General features: G+C 41.5%; 1 protein-coding gene across 3 annotated transcripts in view; it reads right to left on the reverse strand.

Moving 5' to 3' along the window:
* Positions 1-896: 896 nt before the first annotated feature.
* Positions 897-13,324, reverse strand: part of KIF5A (kinesin family member 5A) — a 211,707-nt gene continuing 199,279 nt past the window's right edge. For all 3 annotated transcript variants that reach the window (XM_073613783.1, XM_073613782.1, XM_073613784.1), the window contains 2 exons: positions 13,008-13,125; positions 897-2,954 (listed from right to left, as the gene is read on the reverse strand). In XM_073613783.1, the coding sequence (XP_073469884.1) occupies positions 13,047-13,125 (79 nt within the window). In that variant the 3' untranslated portion in view covers positions 897-2,954; positions 13,008-13,046. The remainder of the gene's footprint in view (positions 2,955-13,007; positions 13,126-13,324) is intronic.

Here is a 13,324-nt window from a genome sequence, read left to right on the forward strand (position 1 = left end):
GGTAATTGGTTGCACCAGAGCTTTTTATGGGCTTCATAACAAAGGGGGTGAATACATATGCACATGTCAATTATCAGTTTTTTATTTCTGAAACATTTTTTATGTATATATTTTTCTAATTTTACTTCATCAACTTAGACTATTGTGTTCTGATCCATCACATATAATTCAGATTTTAAAAAATGTAACTAAAGGCTGTAATGTAACAAAATAGGTAAAAAGCCAAGGGGGGGGGGGGTGAATACTTTTGCAAGGCACTGTATATGCAGGTTTTCTATTTATTTTTTCCTGTTGGTTGAAATAGATGGACTTTTGTCTTTTTTTTAACCAATTTGATATCTCAATACTACTAAAGAGACTTGACCTACGTTGCAATTTAGCTGCAAATCTATTTTCCAAAACCAATACATGACTGACAGCTCTAGCAATGCCCTCAGTGGCCTAAAAAATAATTCATGTATTCTACTTCAGTCTTCAAACAAGAATATTGTCCACTTCACTAATTGAAAGCAGATACTCTTGAGGACAGAATCATCTAGAGTTCCTTCAGGTCAACAATAGAAACCTTTTCACTTCGAATGTAGTAACATAGTGCCATTCTCAATTTCCACCATCCCATCAAAATATTGTTTAAGGACTAGCTTGTGGACTTTACAAAATCCAAAAAGCCATTGTTGTAGAAATCCCTCTGTACTTTACCTGTGTAATTCTGTCCCAGAAGTTGGTATTTATCATTATCAGATGATATATCAGTGTTTTGTCCTCCAGCATCATATTTTATGGTGTCATGGTCATCCCTTAAACCAACAGCAATTAGTGTTTTGCACACATAGTCCAAACCTGATAGCTCCGGTTTTACAAAGTGCATTTATATTTAAATGAATGTTATAAAACAATTTACAGTTGAAGTATCTTTATTGTAAATTAACCTAATTATTGTATAATCAAAAATAAAACAATATTTGTGTTTTTTTCCAAAATTTTTCATACTCTGCTTAACAAGATGGTTAAACTGTGCCTGACATCACACTCTCCAGAAGGGGAAGGGTTCATCAATAAAATATTTAAATATTCTTATTTAGCATAGCAATGTGCAAAGAGACATAAACCACAGCAGCCATTAGGAATTCATCCTCATTTAAATCAGCCGATTTAAATCTAATTGGCTGCCACTGGTTATGGCACTTTGTATATCGTTATTGCTACTTGTATTGTTTGGTCAAACAAATCTGTAATTGGCATTTGCAATGTTCACAGAAAAGTCCTATTTTCACATAGTACAGGAATCTCTTACAGAATGTAATGCCGTGTACACACGATCGGAAATTCGGTCAGCAAAAGAACGATGAGAGCTTTTGGTTGGAAAATACGACCGTGTGTATGCTCCATCGGACTTTTGCTGGCCGAATTCCAGCCAGCAAAAGATTGAGAGCATGTTCTCAATTTTTCCGTCGGAAAAAGTTCCTATCCGAAAATGCGATCGTCTGTAGCAATTCCGACAAGCAAAATTCCTACGCATGCTCGGAAACAATTCGACGCATGCTCGGAAGCATTGAACTTAATTTTCTTGGCTCGTTGTAGTGTTGTACATCACCAGGTTCTTGGCGGTCGAAAGTTCAGCAAACTTTTGTGTGACCATGTGTATGCAAGGCAAGCTTGAGGGGAATTCCGTCGGAAAAACCATCCAAGATTTTTTGCTGGAAAATCCGCTCGTGTGTACGCGGCATTAGGGAATGGAAATCATGGCAAAACGAGTTCTACTGCTCCTCTATGATAGTTTTTACAATGTGCCTTATTTTTCATTGCTGAAATAAGACCTAGGTCATTGTACCATAGCAACTAACTGGATTCTCTTAGGTCATTTTCCAGGGCAGGTTTGAATTTGATTGGTTCAGTACAGGCCATTCTTGTCTCAAAAACTGATAAATAAGGCCCATATTCTTTTACACTTTTGGGTCTAGAAAATCGTCCTTGGCATTCTGAATCCCTATATGGAGCATGGAGCATTTAAAAAAAAAAACACAGCTCTAAAAGGTTGACTTTATCGATGTTACAGAAGCTTAGATCCACAGAGCCTGTTCACACTATGACATTGCAGGAACGAGTATGTTACCACACACTTTACTGCAACACTCAGCAATGTGCGTTACATGCGTTGAATTCACACCAACGCACCTGCTAATGTGCGTGCTTTGGAGTGCAATTGTGGTGCAGTGCAATGCTAAAAAAGTGCAACTTTTTTGGCAGCACACCACAACACACACAACATGCAAGGCAAGGTGTGTTAGGGTGCCATTCAGAATGAAGATCACTGCATTGCACCAACACATTTAATGTGCATCACCATACATTGCAGTAAAGCAAGCATTAATGTGCATGTTACCACAACACGTAATGCTGTTTTTCCCATACTGACGTAAAAATAAAAAGACAATTCTGTACCCAGCAACTGTCAGGCATTCATGACAACTGTGCACTCTAATACAGGCTGACATATCTGAACAGGAAGTAGGTGAGTTCATGTACTTTTAATCATAAACAAAAACATGTCCATTTTGAGTAAAACTTTACCTTCCCAAATATACATTTAAACTTGTATACACCAAAGCCTGAGCACTGAAGACAGCATTACACTATTTTCATTGGCTCCTTTTATTCCACTCCTTGAGCATACATTACTAACCCCATGTTAATGACACAGTGTGAGATTTGACAGATATACAATAAGTTAATCTAGAGGGTTGAGTTTTAAACACAAGTGGGTACATGAGTGCATTGCAAAATTGCAAAGATATAGAATAAACATTAGCAGCTGTTAGTATACAGTACGTTAACAGAGCACGGTAGAAAGACACGGAGCAAGACAGTCATACAGGAAGGATAATGTTTGGCAGCAGAGGCCACAGGAAGCTAACTTGCAGCATGCTGGGAATAAGCTTCAGTTCCTTTGGAAACTAGAAGTGGAAAAATAGAAGAAGAAAAAAGAATGATTAATATTAACATTTGTTAGGACAAACAAGAGCAGAGTTGTGTATGCTGTCTGTAGTGTGCACTGGGGTCATAAGTTTAGACCAGTGGTCTCCAAACCGCGGCCCATAGTTCAGATGCAGCCCTTTGCTTGTCTTTATCCAACCCTTTGAGTGCTATTTCTCCCACAGAAATGAGGCACTATTCTTCACGCTGACACCATCAATGGAGCATAATTTCTCTCACGTACACTAACAATGGCATACTCTTACTCCCACTGTCACCAATGATAGGATACTCTTCCTCCCAATGTCACCAATGATAGGACACTTCCTCCCAATGTCACCAATGAAAGGGCATGCCTCCTCTCAATGTTACCAATGATAGGGCACTCTTCCTCCCACTGTCATCAATGATGGAGCACTATTCCTCCCACTAATACTAGCAATGGGGCCTTATTCCTCCAACTGATACTAACAATGGGGCACTATTCCTCCCACTGATACCAACAATGGGGCACTATTCCTCCCACCATCCAAGGATTAGTATTTTTTTGCTTCCACTGACGTCAGAGCATTTTCTACTCCCACTGGCCACAGTCAAACTTCCTCTTAATCTGAAGAACAATCAACAGATTTATTTATGTTTTTACATTGGAGAGCCCAGGTTTAAACTATTCCTCGTGCTATATAAACTATCAATTTATTTTACTAATTTATATAGAGTAAAGCCTCTGGCATAATCAGTAAAATTATACAAGCAATATCGTAAATCCTTGTCCCCAGGGAGCTTATGCTTCTATGTCCCTATTGCAGTCATACACTTATAAAGAAGGATAAAGTGAAACATAATAATATTTCCCATGGTGATGATACAAAAGAACCATAAAATGCAACGGTAAAGATAAAAATACATTTAAAAAAAAAAAATACATTTTTTTTTTTTTTTATCTTTACCGTTGCAATTTCTGGTTCTTTTGTATCATCACCTTGGGAAATATTATTATGTTTCGCTTTTATACTTATATATATATTTTTATACTTACCTCCATTTTTTGCCCCCATTGTTACTCCCATTTTTACTATTGTTAATATTATTGTCTCCATGTTTTCTACCATGCACTTTTCCCCATTCATATATATATGTTTCCATGCCACTCACTATTATATAACCTCTTTTTTTCTCTGTGTATATTATGTTACCTTGTAGTTCCCCTCCCGCCCACAGTTGGCGCTGTGCTTTCTTTTGACAGTCGCTGGGACCTGTTGTCCCACAGCACTGCCATATAAAAGCACATTGCAGACACCTCCCTATTAGGCCTATTGAAGGAGCAGTGGCTCCGAGCGCAGAGCCTTCTCTGAACCTCCCTGCAAGCCTTCCTCCCTGGACGATCCCTCCCCTGGATCCCGAACTCGGAAGCAGATGGACGACCTGTGACGTCACACGCGCTCCACGTGCGTTCCACGCCGACCCCTAGTCTCTTCCTGATGGCCACAGAAGGAGCTCCCAGCTGGTAATCCACCTTCTGCAGCCCAGCATCCCTGCAGCGTCATCACCACAGGATCAGAGGGAACACCGAGGACCACATACCTATACAGATGAGCCTTTTATATGTTTTTATCCTGTAAGTGTGTTTTTACCTGGTGTTATTAAACATCATTTGTTAATACTACACTCAGGTGGCGCTTCCTTCTCTACCCCTCTCTCATCTATCACAGAGCCAGCTCTCTGAGGTCAGCAGCCGCCTAGCCTACCAGCCTACTTTAACCATTACATTACCGGTTACCACTTAACCCTTGAACTTCCAGCCTGTCCCCTATGGACTAAGTTGCTCAGCCCTTTATATCTCCTTTTATATATGGACTTGTGTGTTTGCGCGTACAGTTACCAATACCCTGTATGCCACTTCTCAGCCAGGATTTAAGGAACACAACTGAAAGGTGAGATACTGTTATCACCACCCTAGAGTGAGCTCTCTAAATACTGCTATAGATAGCGATATATATATATATATATATATAATAGCTTTTTTTTTTTTTTTTTAATTGCATATAAAAGGTGTTTTTTTTCTTCCTTTAGTGCTCAAGTTGATTAGTGCACTTGCAACAGTATAGTTGAGTACTCTCTGTGATACTTTTTTTATTTGCATCAACAGTACTCAGTACTGCTTGGATCTTAGGAGAGTTTACACTGAAAGCTTATCCTGAAGATGTAACTGTTATGCCGTATACACACGGGCGGACTTTTCGACCAGACTAGTCCGACGGAACGAATCCATCGGATAATCCGACCGTGTGTGGGCTTCATCGGACCTTCAGCAGACTTTTTCTGTCGAAAATCAGACGGACTTAAGATTTGGAACATGTTTCAAATCTTTCCGACGGACTCGAGTCCGGTCCAAAAATCCGTTCGTCTGTATGCTAGTCCAACAGACAAAAAAGGATGCTAGGGCAGCTATTGGCTACTGGCTATGAAGTTCCTTATTCTAGTTCTTCGTACGTCATCACATTCATACCAACGGACTTTCGAACGGACTTGAGTCCGTTCGTGTGTGGGCAAGTCCGGTCGTCCGAAAGTCCGTCGAAAAGACCGTCGGACGTTTGATGCTGAAAAGTCCGCCCGTGTGTACACGGCATAAGTGTAAATAAAAAAAGTGCCATGGGCAGTAATCAACTGTGTTTTTTTGTTTGAAAGAAAATGTGGACTCCTGATATACTGTAAACCTCTGTAAGCTACACTAGTTGGTTTTGCTATATTCCCTTCTCACCACTTTGCCCAATTCACTACTAGTAGGATTTCACAAATTTTAACATTAAATCTGTGAAATCTGTGGACAGACTGTATTACAAGTATTGTACTCATGCTACCATTTTAGGACAAACGTCTCTTAAATGTTGTATTCCACTATGTGTTTGTTTTCTGGTGTATACATCCTCTGCGTCCTTTAACCGCTTGGCGACCAGCCGTCATCATTATACTGCGGCAGGTTGGCACAGCTGCATTAATCGCCGTAGGTGTACATCGGCCGCTTTAAGAGCTCTAGAGCTCTGATGCGCGTGGCCAGTGGCCGCGATGTCCGCCAGCGACCCACAATAGCTCCTCAGAGAGCCAGAACAGGGCTCTGTCAATGTAAACAGACAGATCCCCATTCTGTCAGGGAAGTAGAGAGAGATCTGCTTTCCTAGTGATCAGAAACAGCGATCTCTCTCCTCCTCCAGTCACTACACTCCCCCCACAGTTAGAAACACCTCCCTAGGGAACACTTAACCCCTTGATTGCTCCCTAGTGTTAACCCCTTCCCTGGCAGTGACATATACAATGACTAATACAGTAATCAGTGGCTATTTTTTAGCTCTGATCACTGTATAAATGTCACTGGTCACAAAAAAGTGTAAAAAATGTCCGATCTGTCTGCCGCAATGTCGCAGTCCCGCTAAAAATCGCTGAATACCGCCATTACTAATAAAAAAAAAAAATAATAATAAAAATGCTATAAATCTATCCCCTAATTTGTAGACGCTATAACTTTTGCGCAAACCAATATACGTTTATTGCGTTTTTTTTTTCCCAAAAATATGTAGAAGAATACATATTGGCCTAAACTGATGAAGAAATGTATTTTATTTATTTATTTTGGATATTTATTATAGCAAAAAGTAAAAAATATAGTTTTTTTTTTCAAACTTGACGCTCTTCTTTTGTTATAACGCAAAAAAAAAAAAAAAAAACGCAAAGGTGATCAAATTCCTCCATTTGTGGGAAAAAAGGACATAAATTTTGTTTGTGTACAATGTCATATGACCGCGCAATTGTCAGTTAAAGCAACGCAGTGCTTTCAAGAATGCATCATAGAATGCATCATAGAGCAGCCCAGGTCCTCCTTTTCTTGCGTCCCTCTTCTGTGCTCCTGGCCCCTCCCTCCTGTTCAGTGCCCCCACAGCAAGCAGCTTGCTATGAGGGCACCCAAGCTGAGTCACAGCTCCCTGTGTCTATTCAGGCATGGAGCCCTAACCCGACCCAGCCTCCTCTCTCCCCTGATTGGCTAACTGACTTGGATTGACAGCAGCGGAAGCCAATGGCACCGCTGCTGTGTCTCAGCCAATCAGGAAGGAGAATCTGGATGGCTGAGACATGCGTGGACATCGCTGGAAAGACAGGGACCTCAGGTAAGTGTCAGGGGGCTAAGGGGGGGCTGCTGGACACAGAAGGCTTTTTATCTTAATGCATAGAATGCATTAAGATAATAAAAACCTACTGCCTTTACAACCCCTTTAAATAGGTAAGGGGTGGGGCCAATTGGTGATGTCACCTGGTGGCCCCACCCCCTTGTGACATCACAGACCCAGCATGCAGCGGTCGGTGATGTCACATGGGGCAGGCTACCAGGTAGTCCCACTCCTTACCTATTTAAGAACTGTCAAACATTGAGGACATTGTGGTTTTGTTTTTTATTGACACTTTTTTTGGTGAATGAGTAGGGGTACAGTGTACCCCTACTCATTCACATAGAGAATCTGGGGGCCCACTTGTTAAAGGAGGCTTCCAGATTCCGAAAAGCCTCCTGCCTGCAGACCCCTACAACCACCACCAACCAATCCATTCACAAAAAAAACACTCTGGATATTTTTCATAAAACATGGCGATTCTGGCACATGTCCATATACTCAGAGAAAGGGAAACGTCTGTTAGCAGGAGTTTATTGAGAATGGTTTTCCTATATCAACAACAAAATAGCTGTTATTACTTCTCCTTTTTTATCAATAGCAGCTAACTTCTATTCCACTGAAAGGCCTACTAACCCTAACAAGAAGCTTCTCTCTCTATTACTATAGTTCTTTATCCTTCCCATTAGCTTCACCCCATTTTTCTTTCCCACTTCCTTTATAAATGTAGAAATTACCAGATCTGAGATTTTCCCTAGTTGGTCCCCCTTAGTTTATATACTTACATTCCGATTTATTTCACCTATACTTGTTTTGATGTAAGTTATTGAAAATTAGTTTCAATGCGTAAGTCATAGCAATATACAACTCTCTGATCAAAGTATACTGGATATATTTGGAAGGCACAACTTATATCTGCTGTGTTCTGTGATGGTAACGCTGACCTACATAAATTTATGGAGATCTGATATGATAAATGACCTCTATTATCATGGTTATTGTATACTCATATGACATTAACTATGCTAATTTCTACTGCTGTATTTGTAACCTTGTTGACTCTTATAAATAAAGAATAAAAAAAAAAAATAAAACAACTTTATGTCATGATCTTCCGATCCTGTACTTGCAATTTGAGATCTAAAAATTGCAAGCTATTTAAAAAAAAAAAAAAAGATGTAAATAAGGTAATTCTGTTTTTCTAAATCAGCATTTTCATGAGGAAGAAAAATACAAATTGTCCCAAACAAGAAGTACATCGTCAATGTACCAACCCAGAGTTTGAGCATGCCAGCCCATTTGTCCCTCAAATAAAAGATGGCTTAATTTCTGTGCAGGGTTGGGTATTTTATGTACATAGTTTTGAATAGTTTAGAAGATATTTTACTTTAGATTTGTTGGTTCTAAGTGCAATGCTTATTCTCTGTAATTTGAATAAAAAATTAAGTTGACCTAAAAAGTGAAGTTTCAACATGCTATAGAGAACATTTAGAAATGTAAAATTTTCTAAGTAGTAGAAAAATTTACTTTTTGTCTTGAATTCCATCTGAAAAAAAGCAGTGCACTTCCTGGTATGTGAGAGTATTTAGGCACTCCTGTACCTACAGCCCTATAGCTATATATCTTACAATGTGAGATCTATGGTACTGCTGCCTCTGTTAACCTAGTACACATGAGGTGAATGTTGGGTGGTATCAGCTGGTTCAATTGAAACCGAAAAAGGTCTGCCGAACAGCTCCCGGTCAGCGCTCTCAGCCAATGGCTGGGAGCGCTGACTGGAGTGCTCTGGGAAGGTTAGCCGTCCCTCTGTCAGAACACAATAGAACAGCAGGAGAGATCTCTGTACTAACGTTGGATAGTTAGTACAGCGGTTCCTCCAGAGCTGTCAGGTTTTTTTTGTTCAGCCTTGAGATTTGCTGATGTTACTACTGTGTTGCTCACTGTTTTCCTTGCTGGAGGCTTTCACATGAGAAAGGAAACCCTGCCTCCACCAAAATGGATACCTCCACACCACAACACAGTGCAGAACAAGGCATGGTTAGTCAGTAATGGCAGAAAGATCTGCTGCACAGAGACCACAGCAATACTAGAGACTAGTCCTTTCCCCTCTGCCTGCCTTTTTGGGCACAGCTTCCAGAGTTTAGTTCCTCTTTAAACATTAATATACAAGCAGGGCCGTAGATATTTTTTTGTTCTGGGGGGGGTTCAGCAGCAGGTACTAAGTAAAAGTCTTTTTAAATAAAATAAATTGTGGCAAAATTATAAAGACTGGAAAAAGGAAAAACGATATGTGTTGCCCCTAGTAAGCAATCACATCCTAAATGTATTTTATCAGGTTCTTTAGAAAATCCAACCTGATTTCAGTTTTTCCTTCTTCCTGTTTTTATGAACGCTGTTGGCTATTGTCCAGTCTTATGCCCCGTACACACGGTCGGATTTTCCGATGGAAAATCTCCGATCGGAGCGTGTTGTCGGAAATTCCGACTGTGTGTGGGCTCCATCGGACATTTTCCATCGGATTTTCCGACACACAAAGTTTGAGAGCAGGCTATAAAATTTTCCGACAACAAAATCCGTTGACGGAAATTCCGATCGTGTGTACACAAATCCGACGGACAAAGTGCCACGCATGCTCAGAATAAATAAAGAGATGAAAGCTATTGGCCACTGCCCCGTTTATAGTCCCGACGTACGTGTTTTACGTCACCGCGTTTAGAACAATCGGATTTTCCGACAACTTTGTGTGACCGTGTGTATGCAAGACAAGTTTGAGCCAACATCCGTCGGAAAAAATCCTAGGATTTTGTTGTCGGAATGTCCGATCAATGTCCGACCGTGTGTACGGGGCATAAGTGTCCAAACTGAATAGATGCAAAGTGAGTGAGCTGCCTACTTACAAGAAGATGGTGCCCTTTGCACCTCCTCAGTAAGGTTGGTTGTGCACCATGTTGTGTCAGACAGAGCACTCCCTGACTTTTTTAACTTTTACAGATTAAAAAAAGGGGGAATGCAGTCCCTACCACAAGATGGTGCACTGTAATAGCCAATCTTACTGGGCAGGTAAAAAGGGCACCATCTTGTGGAGCACATTCATTGTGTTCACATTAGCTTAATTTTTAATTAACCACAGAATTAAAAAAAAACAAAAAAACAATCAACTGAAAAATTACCAGCCTTGAATACACTGACTTTTCTTTAGGCTAGGTTCACATCTAAGCGGGTGCGAGAAGGTGTGTAATTGCACACCTTTCTGCACTGGCAGAGGAAAAGCACACTACTGTTTAGGAAATATGCAGAGGTACACTACAATGCGGGAAACTCTCAATCCACGCACGTTTCATGCACCTTATTCAAATCACACCCCCCCTTGCAATCTGCAGTGGGTGTCAGTGCTATCCTAAAGTGGTTGTAAACCTCCCCGAAAACACAAAAAAACCCCTGCAAGACAAAGACATAATGAGCTAGTATGCATGGCATACTAGCTCATTATGAATTACTTAGCTTAGATCGAAGCCCCCGCAGCGGTCCTTATACACCACTTCGGCCTGCGTCATCGCTCCTGGAGTTATTTCCGGGTATCGCGGGCTCCGGCGCTGTGACGGGCCAGAGCCACAATGACGTCACTCCCGCGCATGCGTAAAGTAGCCGCCAGTAAGGGCACACTAGCTGAAGCCACGGCATGGATGTGCTATTGCTTCAGTCCGCATGTGCCGATGACTTTGGCACATGCTGACACAGGGGATATCTCCTAAACCGTGCAGGTTTAGGAGATATCCGGGGTAGCTACAAGTAAGCCTTATTATAGGCTTACCTGTAGCAAAAAGTGGTTATAAAGGGTTTACAACCACTTTAACGACACCCCAAGCTAAGTTTGCAAAACAGTGTGCTTGCACCAGATTGCATCCACAAAATTACCATGCAAACCGGTTCCAGTGCGGTTCCAAAATTGGTGCATGCATGATTTTGGTGCGATTTGAGCCCATTCAAAATGAATGGGCCTTGATTGCACCGCAATCAGCATGGTAAGCCTGGTTTCACACTATAGTTTGCATGTAAATCGCACAGGAACTGAACCGCATTCCTGTGTAATTCACATGCGATTCTGTGTGGTGTGATTTGAGCCCATTTTGAATGGGCTGAATCACACCACATCGTACCAAAGAAGTGCAGGCACCTTTTTTTTTTAAAACCATGCGATCTGGTTCAGACAAACACTGCGTTTGTGACCTTCTTTTGGGGAGTTGTTAACTTTGAATTGACACCTGCAGCAGATCAAAAACACAGTATGATTGCAATGCAGTGTGGAAACGCACAGGGAGCACAGCGTTTCCTGTACCACATATGTTTGAACTAGGGGTAAAACAGGGCCAAGGCATGCCACTGAGGGAAGCAGAAAGTCCAGACTGGCTCTGGCATTGGCAGACAACTGCTGAATCAGTAGGCCGGTGAGCACCACAACAATCTTGCCAGTGTCAAGCTGGACTGTCAGTAACACAAGCAATAGAAAATTCAGCTTAGAGTCAGTCAACTGTCAGTAACACAAGCAATGCAAAATCTAGCCCAGCCAGCCTCAATCACATACTTTGTCAGTTGCAACACAGAATCACAGACAGTCTCTCACTGACTCACGATTACCTAATATGAACAGTAGAATGCCAGCAGCAGCACAGCAGTCTGAGCAGTGGTAAGTCTGAGGACACTCTCTGAGACTAGGCCAGAGAGAAAGAGGGGCATACCTGGACGGGACAGCAGCAGTTCATCCATGTGGGGGGCCGGTGGCTACACAGCACTTTACAAGCACTTTGCTCTCCAGGGCCCAGGCAAAGCTCCTTGCCCAAGGTGGGAGTGGCACTGCAAGCCAACGGGAATACATGGTGTGCAGTGGGCAGGACTACATGCATCACCGGCTCCCACTGTGCTGCCTGGTGATAGATCTGTCAGCCTTCAGCCCGAGCCCAATAGACCGGCCTGGCGGTGTACCACAACATGCGTGCGGGCATGCCTAATGATCTATTACACTTGCCACAGCGGCAATATTACACATGTGTGCCACTGACTGCAGTGCTGCCTGTCGCTGGTGCCATGTGCAGCTGCAGAGCAGGGACTCCATACATTTCATTTTGGCCCTGGGGGTTTGAACACCCCTGACCCCCTTCTCCGCATCCGATTCGCATGACATGTGAAGCAAGCCGGCTTTCTGTGGAGCCGGTTCTCATATCTGTGGGTCAGCTGCAGTGCGTTTTTCAAAAGAGTCCTGTACAATTTTAGGTCCGGTTCAGGTGCAATTTCAAGTGTGATATACTTAATGAATTCACACCTGAATCAGTGAACGAAACCGCACCGGACTCCTTTGAAAAACCCCAATGAAACTATGCCCAGACATATGTAAACCGAGCTTAAGCTGATGTTTTATGTCTGTTTTTCATGATACTGTATGTATAAAATCTTTGTCTTACAAATAAATATTTACTAATTAACAGAGGATTCCTAAAGCACTACGAGTTGGCTAAAGAGACATGCAGCTGGCTTTGTGTGGCTGAAATTTCAGATTGAACTGAGAAGTCTGCTGGTGAGTTATTTAGTTCTGTCTGTAAACTGCTCCTTGAACCAGTTCTGAAAAAACAGGCAAATGACAAAAATCTGCTAAGAAGTCTTTGGAAAATCAGACTAAATCTACACTTACTGTGTAAAAAATAGAAAAAAAAAATTATATACTTGATAATTACTTGACAAGAACAAAAAACAAAATGGAAAGCTATTTTTTTATTCCTGACCATAATAAAGGAAAATAATATGTATAAACCTTACATTGCCTTTTATTAGAAATGTGTGTGTGTAATTCCCGTGACATGTCTCACTTACTATCCTATACAGTACCTGGAAGTGCAGGAGAGAGGACTTAGGTGATCGCTGTTATTAGCTAGCTGCTGTCTCCTGATGAAGAGGGAATAACTGGGACTGATCATCCGCTTCGCAGCCACATGGCAAGTCACTTCTGTAAGAGATGAGGTGTACAATATATGATAGTGATGTTTAATAAGACAACAAAATAGTATCTTCTCTATAAAAAGTAACATTTTAAAATGGCCACCACGAAGGTAACACTGGTGCAAGAATACAGCAGTAGGTCATGGCACAGAGATAAAGAAATTAAATTTTGTGCACTTGTTTTATTGGAAGAGGAGCCCCTTTGT

Source organism: Aquarana catesbeiana, linkage group LG02, assembly GCF_042186555.1.
Source record: "Aquarana catesbeiana isolate 2022-GZ linkage group LG02, ASM4218655v1, whole genome shotgun sequence".
In the NCBI taxonomy this organism is placed as follows: domain Eukaryota; kingdom Metazoa; phylum Chordata; class Amphibia; order Anura; family Ranidae; genus Aquarana; species Aquarana catesbeiana.